The 7635-nt window shown below is 41.1% G+C and overlaps 1 protein-coding gene across 1 annotated transcript; it reads left to right on the forward strand.

Annotated features, from left to right (window-relative positions):
* Nucleotides 1–3385: 3385 nt before the first annotated feature.
* On the forward strand, nucleotides 3386–4435 carry LOC117977632 (sperm protein associated with the nucleus on the X chromosome C-like). Its single transcript, XM_034949974.2, has 2 exons — nucleotides 3386–3510; nucleotides 4161–4435. Exons 1-2 carry the CDS (start codon nucleotides 3439–3441, stop codon nucleotides 4380–4382), a joined length of 294 nt encoding a protein of 97 aa, XP_034805865.2. The 5' UTR covers nucleotides 3386–3438; the 3' UTR covers nucleotides 4383–4435.
* Nucleotides 4436–7635: the final 3200 nt, after the last annotated feature.

Consider the following 7635-nt stretch of genomic DNA (forward strand, 5'->3'; position numbering starts at 1 on the left):
GTAGATTATCTTGTCATATAATTTAAAATCTAAAGTTATATTAAGCTAAATAATAGATATTTATTACACGTATGGGTCATTTCCAATTTTTTTAATTATAGGATAACATTTTTCTGTAAAAAAGAAATGTGATCGTAAAGGAAAATACTTTTTGTCTAATTCGAAGCTTATTTAAAAGTTATTTATGAAATTAGGTAATCAGTGAATAAAAACAATGTGAAGGAAGTTATGAACAGGCATTTTTGGCACAAAAGGTTAAAAGGAAAATAATTTTATCTGAGAAAGAATCTTGTATGGTAAATTTTTGTTCTAAAATAAAATAACTGGTTATTTAAGAAAAAGGAAGCCTGGGCATGGTGGCATGGTAAATTTTTGTTCTAAAATAAAATAACTGGTTATTTAAGAAAAAGGAAGCCTGGGCATGGTGGCTCATGCTTGTTAATTCCAGCATTTTGGGAAGCCGAGGTGGATGGATCACCTGAGGTCAGGAGTTCGAGACCAGCCTGGCCAACGTGGCAAATCCCTGTCTCTACTAAAAATACAAAAATTAGCCAGGTGTGGTGGCACGTGCCTGTAGTCCCAGCTACTCCGGAGGCTGAGGCAGGAGAATTGCTTGTACATGGGAGGCGGAGGTTGCAGGGAGCCGAGATGGCGCCAATGCACGACTCTAGCCTGGGCGATGGAGCAAGACTGTATCTCAAAGGAATAAAGAAAGAGGAAGGGATAAAACAGAAAGTCCAACCTGTCATAAATGATTTGTATAAAGTTGTCTATAATTAAAGGGAAATTATTTATAATAGTCTTTCCAGATTTAGCTTATGATATTTAAAAAACACTACAAAAATTCATCAGAACAAGAAAATTTTCTTAAGGAGTTGATTTACTCTTAATAAATTAAAAGATTTTAATTTTTTAAACCCAAAGTTTAACTTTTATCACATCTCACCATTTTCGGTTTACTCTCCTCTTTTAAAAGGTGCAAAATAATAACTCTCTCTCTCAACTCATTTTCAGCTCATATAAGTTTTTTCTTTTTTTCTCTTGTGTTCTGTTTGTTGTGGCCTGATGCTAAAAATGTTTTGTTTTTTTTTTTTTTTTTTTTTTTTTTGAGGTGGGGTCTCACTCTGTCACACAGGCTGAGAGTGCAGTGGCACAATCTTGGCTCACTGCAACCTCCCCCTTCCAGGTTCAAGCAATTCTCCTGCCACCACGCCCGGCTAATTTTTGTATTTGTAGTAGAGACAGGGTTTCACCGTGTTGGCCAGGCTGGTCTCGAACTTCTGACCTCAAGTGATCCACCTGCTTCAGCCTCCCAAAGTGCTAGGATTACAGGCATGAGCCACTATGACAGGCCAAAAATTTTTTCTTCAAGGTCTAAAAAAGTGTTTTCTTCCATCTGTGTAACTTTCTGTATGTGCTTTTAAAGTCCTTGTGCCATTGAGCTATAGGGCTTTGACTTCTGGGTCTAAAAAGGACACCAAGTTCTGCTATATCTTAAACACTGACAGCAATTACAGCCTTATCTTCAGGCCCAGTAGAAGATGCTAATCAAAGTAAACTGCGTTCATGAGATGCAGGGCCAGAAATTAAAACTATTCAACTCCTCAAGGCCCAAGGACTATTGTGGAAGAGGTGGGCATGTGAGATTGTAAGGGCTGATATTAAGAGAAAAGTAGCTCAGTTTCTCTAGGAATGAACCATTAATATCAAAGGCAAACTAAAGCAAAACCAGTATCTAGGTTGCTCTGTCAGTTTAACAAGGCTTTCTTGGAGCATTAACTCACTCCTTCATGCAAAATGATGAAGGTTACAAGGTTTGTAGGAATTGTATTTTATACTCAAGATGATTAAACTTTTATTATAAAATTTCAAAAAAACAAATTTAATTTGCCGCATCCTGTTTTTAATTAGGGCTTATTGTTTGGGATATTAAGCCTCCTCTCTCAAAGAATAAAGATTTTCACTATTTTTTTTTTTTTTTTTTTTGAAATCTTTGAGTTACTGCTTTGGTTAAATGAATGACTTATTTTACAATGACCCATGACCCTATTTCGTGATATCAAGCATTTTAAACTTTTTATCTTTGATGAACTTTCCAAAGTCAAATTCTAACTTCATTCCTCCTTAATTTTTTGATATGAGTCCTCTGAAGTCCAAAAGAGACATATTGGTCTTATTTGGTATAAAAATCATACAAGAAGCATCGTCAAATATAAAATGGTGTTTGACTTTCTTTGGGCTCTATTTATAGAAATGTCAGTGATATGTGCTCCAAAATTATGGGAAACTCTTATACTTCTGAAATAACTTGTGTATGTTATTAATTATAAATTTTATGTTAAATTGTTGTATGCTACAGAAGTAACCAAAATTTCCTTGTCAATGGTGGTTTTAATAATGGCCGTCCTGGCTGGGTGTGGTGGCTCACGCCTGTAATCCCAGCACTTTGGAGGCCAAGGCGGGTGGATCACGAGGTCAGGAGTTCAAGACCAGCTTGGCCAAGATGGTGAGACCACCGTCTCTCCTAAAAATACAAAAATTAGCCGGGCGTGGTGGCACAGGCCTGTAATCCCAGCTACTCAGGAGGCTGAGCCAGAGAATCACTTAAACCCAGGAGGCAGAGGTTGCAGTGAGCTGACATCATGCCATTGCACTCCAGCCTGGGCAACAAGAGTGAAACTCCATTTCAAAAACAGAAAAAAATATACACCCCTGATTTGAAACAAGACTAGGATACACGGTAAAGAATGTTGATTCACTAAACTTTTGACAGACTGAAGGCCATTATTTCAGATTGGAGATAGGAAACTTAAAAGAACTACATGGACATTGGGTAAAAGAACATGGGTTGAAATTTGCCTGGCAGTAGCCCAAAAGTAAATGGTCTTCGAGGTGCATGTGAAGGAACTGTAGGAGGGAAATGGGATAATTCACATCTCCACCAATAAATAAATGTAGCCACACTAGCTTGGGGGATTTGAGGTGAGACATCGAAATACTAAGTCATGGTGAGGGCTGGAAGACAAAAGAATGAATCACTTAATAGGAATGGCTGTGGGGAAGGGCTTGAAGGAATCATCCTCTGACTTCCATGTGAACCATGAACATTAAACATGGAGAAACGAGGAGCGGCAGCAGATGGGTTTGGGATGCATCTTCAGGGGATGCTGAAACAACAACAGCATTTGGTTTGCTCTACACCCCTGTCACCCCTCGCCCGCAAGCCCAGGGAGTGGTCAGCAGTGGGGCTTTATGATGTGAAGCCACCCTAGGGCTGCCATTGGCTGGGACACTGCCTGTATGATCAAACAAAGCTCAAGGGTGTGGCTTTGCCTTGTCACCAGGAGGGTATATATAGGGAGGGCAAGAGCTCTGGGCCACTGCGAAGATTCAAAAGCTACAAAGCCTCCCGCAGACACTGACAAATTAATATATACAATGGACGAAAAATCCAGTTCCAGTGGGGTGAAGAGAAGCGCCCCCTGTGATTCCAACGAGGCCAACGAGGCGGTAAGATTGTTAGGTTTTGAAGCGAAGGCGAGGGTGAAAGAAAGACACACAGAGCGGGGGCGGCTCAAACAACAACACAGGAATATTGCAGACAATTGTGGAAGTGGGGGACCCGCTTAATGCCAGAGCCCACCGCCGCTTACAGGCTGGGGTGCTTGTAGGTAGGGGTGGGAGGGGCCTGGGCAGTATGGCTTGCTGCCCGGCAGGATATTGATAAGATGTTCTTATGATCAGGTGGTTTGGCCCTTTTTCTGGTGGAATATCATTGTGGTGTTCCGTAGAAATTGCCAAGCAAGATATGATAGGGATCTTTCTTTAGTTGGGCCTTTGTCCGCCTTGCAGACAGGTGGTTAGGCAGGATGTTTCTCATGGCCTGAACCCCCATGGGATGTTTCACTTTGACCAAGGTCTGCAAAATAGCAAAGAACTTACAAAATGGTGCAGTTTGGACTAACAGATGACCCTACCCACGCTCCTCTTCTTCTTCTTCCCCATAGATCTCTACTCTGTGGTTCAACCTTGTTCTTCTCTGGATCAAACCCCTTCCTCAACCTGCATTCCTTCTTCTCATAAAGCCCCCCTTGCTATCCAGTCTCTATCCTGTTCACCCAAAATAATGTCCTCCTGGCCTCTCCCTGTTTTCTTAACAGATGCTGGAGACCCAAAGTGGGGACTCACACCCACAACCTGCTCCTAAAAAACTCAAAACATCTGAGTCCTCGACCACAATAGTGCTTTCCTACAGGAGGAACGTTAAAATAACATCTGCACAGGAACTGGTGAATGACCACGCCCGAGAGAACCGAATCAACACCCTCCAAATGGAGGAGGAGGAATTCATAGAAATAACGACTGAAATACCTGAAAAGTAGCAACAGGCTGCAGCCCTAAAACTTGGGCAATGAAAATAAAGTTTGAGAAGCTGATGGCTGTGCATTATCTCTGCCTGTTTTCTGATGGTGGTGGGGGGGAAGGGAAGGGAAGAGGTAGGCATTTGAGAAGGGAGGGATATGAGGTCCTGTAGGGTTGGTGGACACACCCACAGGTGGACAGTAAGCCAGACATTGTAAATAAGGCCTGGGGGAGGACTGATTCCTAAAGAAAATTTCCTTCTTAAACTTTTATCTCACAGGAAGTGGAGATGTGTATATGTTCACGCAACTGTACCCGGCAGCACATAGTTCTGCTGAATGCACATATCGAAGGTATTCCCATCCCCTTTCCATTTGATATTTTCCTAGGTTAGAAATATATGCTTTATAAAGAGTAAATGTTCTGTAAAACACAAAGCACAATACAAAAGAAGATAGTAGATGTAGGAGTAAGTAAACGGCAGGAAAGCATTGCTTGTAATGAAATGATTGAAAAGCCAATTCTAAAACAAAATGTTCAATGCATCTTAAATATTTGTTACTGTTTTAATGACCTCAGCAGTCTTTAATCAAGATAAGTATGCTTTAGAAATGTGTTGATATCCGCAAAGTGTGAATATTCAAAATCGCCATGACTTGGGAAAAGGAAAGTAAAACATTCTTAAGTATGAGGAGCTTTTTTCCATGGAATGTGAACTGCAAGGTGGTGAGAAGGGTTAGGTGTGATGTGGTGAGATCATTTTTAGGAGAGTGTGTCTATTATCGGCTTCCTAACACTTCCATTTTGCATGATAATTTCCTGAAATTCATCATTTAATTAAGGCTATAGATTTTGATTACAATGTGTCTTAAAATGTCAAACAGTATAATATTTATAGTGAAAAAGAAAACTGCTTGGTGGATACACATCGGTTAGCGGGAAAAGACACCACAGGGATTCACCATGGAGTCACCCGTGGAAGGGGTTTTAGTTTCTGTCTTTGAATTGACCTTCACATAGTGTCTACCTCTTGAGAGTTCAGGGGATGTTGGACAGATCATTAGGTAAAACAAGAAGGTCTTCTCAGGATACATGAGGGAGTTAAATAAAAATGCAGGAGCAATTACAATTTTAGTTATTTGTAACTGTTGTTTGCTAAGTCATAACACGGTCATGGATAACATGAAAAAATAAAATATACTAAATATCAATAGACAAAAACCAGTTTGCTTTTCTCCAACCAAATACCTAAATACCTAGCACTGATTTCCAGAACAAAATCCCCCACGTACCATCTTTGGAATAAAAGAATATTCTTTCAAGTTGTCGGACCACAAGGTAAAAACAAAAAATCCCAATGCTTTTTTTCTTACTCTTTGATATGTACAATTGAAGGTATTCCTCATTGCAAACTAATATTTCCATCCAGCACGTGACATTAAAGAATTTTTCATATTGAGGATAGTAATACGGGATCACATTCTTTAGCCTTAGGCATTGCAGAGGAAAAACAAACAAACAAAAACAAACCAAAACTAAGCTGAGAGAGGCGGAGCAAGAAAAGCAGAATGGAAGGCTGCACACATCAGCCCCCTCGCAAGGACACAAATTTAACAACTATCCACACAGTAGAAAACACCTCCATAAGAACCCAAAATGAGAGGAACTCTCATAGTATCTGCTTGTATCACTGAAAGAGGCACTGAAGAGTTAGAAGAAACAGTCTTAAATCGCTGACCCCACCCCTTCCCTATCCTAGGCAGTGGCAGCGTGGTGTAAAGAGCATCTCTAGAAGCTGGAAGAGCAAGAGCAGAGCAGTTGTGGGTCACTGAACTCAGTGCTGTCTCTTACAGGAGAAAGGAAAACCAGACCAAACTTAGCTGACTCCCATCTGGGAAGGGAGCATTGAAACCACCTCTAGCCAGAGGGAAATTACCCATCCCAGGAATCAGAACTTGAGTTTCTGCAAACCTTGCCACCAAGGGCTAAAAAACAGTTCCAGGTTTCTCAGACAACCTTAAAGGCAGTCTAGGCCATAAGATCTCTAACTCGTAGGTGAGTTCTAGCATAGAATTGGGCCCAGAGGCAGTGGATTGTGGTGGGTATGTGGAGGGGTGCACATGACCTCCTGAGATACCAGCTGGGGCAGCCAAGTGAGTGCTGGTGTCACCCCTGCCCTAGCCCCAGACTGCCCAGCTAGCGGCTCCATAAAAGACCCCCTTCCTTCCACTTGAGGAGATGGAATAGTGAGGAGCGTTTTTTTTCTTGCATCTTGAATACCAGCTCAACTACAGCGGGACAGGGCACCGGTCGGGGTTGTGAAGCCCCTGTTCCAGGCACTAGCTCCTGGATAAACATTTCTAGACACACCCTAGGCCAGAAAGAAACCTGCTGCCTTGAAAGAAATGAAAAGAGAACACCTATACACTCTTTATGGGAATGTAACTTAGTTCAGCCATTGTAGAAAGCAGTTTGGTGATTTCTGCAAGAACTTAGAATTACCATTCATCTCAGCAATCACATTACTGGATATATACCCAAAGGATATATATCATTCTACCATTAAGACATATGCATGCGTATGTTCTTGACAGCACTATTCACAATAGCAAAGATATTGAATCAACCTAAAGGCCCATGAGCAGCAGACTGGATAAAGACAATGTGGTACACAAACAGCACGGAATACTCTGCAACCATAAAAAAACGAGATCATGTCTTTTGCAGCAACATGGATGGAGCTGGAGGCCATTACTCTAAGTGAACTCACGTGGGAACAGAAAATGGAATACCACCTTTTTCCATTTATAAGCAAGAGCTAAACATCGGTACGCATGGACACAAAGAAGGGAACAACAGACACCCGTGTCTACTTGGGGGTAAAGGATGGGGAGGAGGGTGAGGATTGAAAAGCTACCTATCAGCTATTATGCTGATTAACTGGGTGATGAAATAATCTGTACACCAAACCCGTGTGACACACAATTTCCCTATATAATGAGCCTGCACGTGTACCCCTGAACCTAAAATAAAAGTTAACAAAAATTTAAAAATAAAATAATAAAAAATTAAGAAGTCTCACAGAGGTAGAGCGTAGAATGGTGGTGACTAGGGGCTCGGTGGTGGTGGCTGGAAAGACATTGCTCAAAGGATACCAAATTTCCATTAGACTGAAGGAATAAGCTCCAGAGATACATTGTACAACACGGTGACTACAGGTGATCATAATATGTTGTATTATTGATAAATGCTAAGAGAGTAGACGTTAAGTGT

Source organism: Pan paniscus, chromosome X (genome assembly GCF_029289425.2).
Source record: "Pan paniscus chromosome X, NHGRI_mPanPan1-v2.0_pri, whole genome shotgun sequence".
NCBI classification, from domain to species: Eukaryota; Metazoa; Chordata; class Mammalia; order Primates; family Hominidae; genus Pan; species Pan paniscus.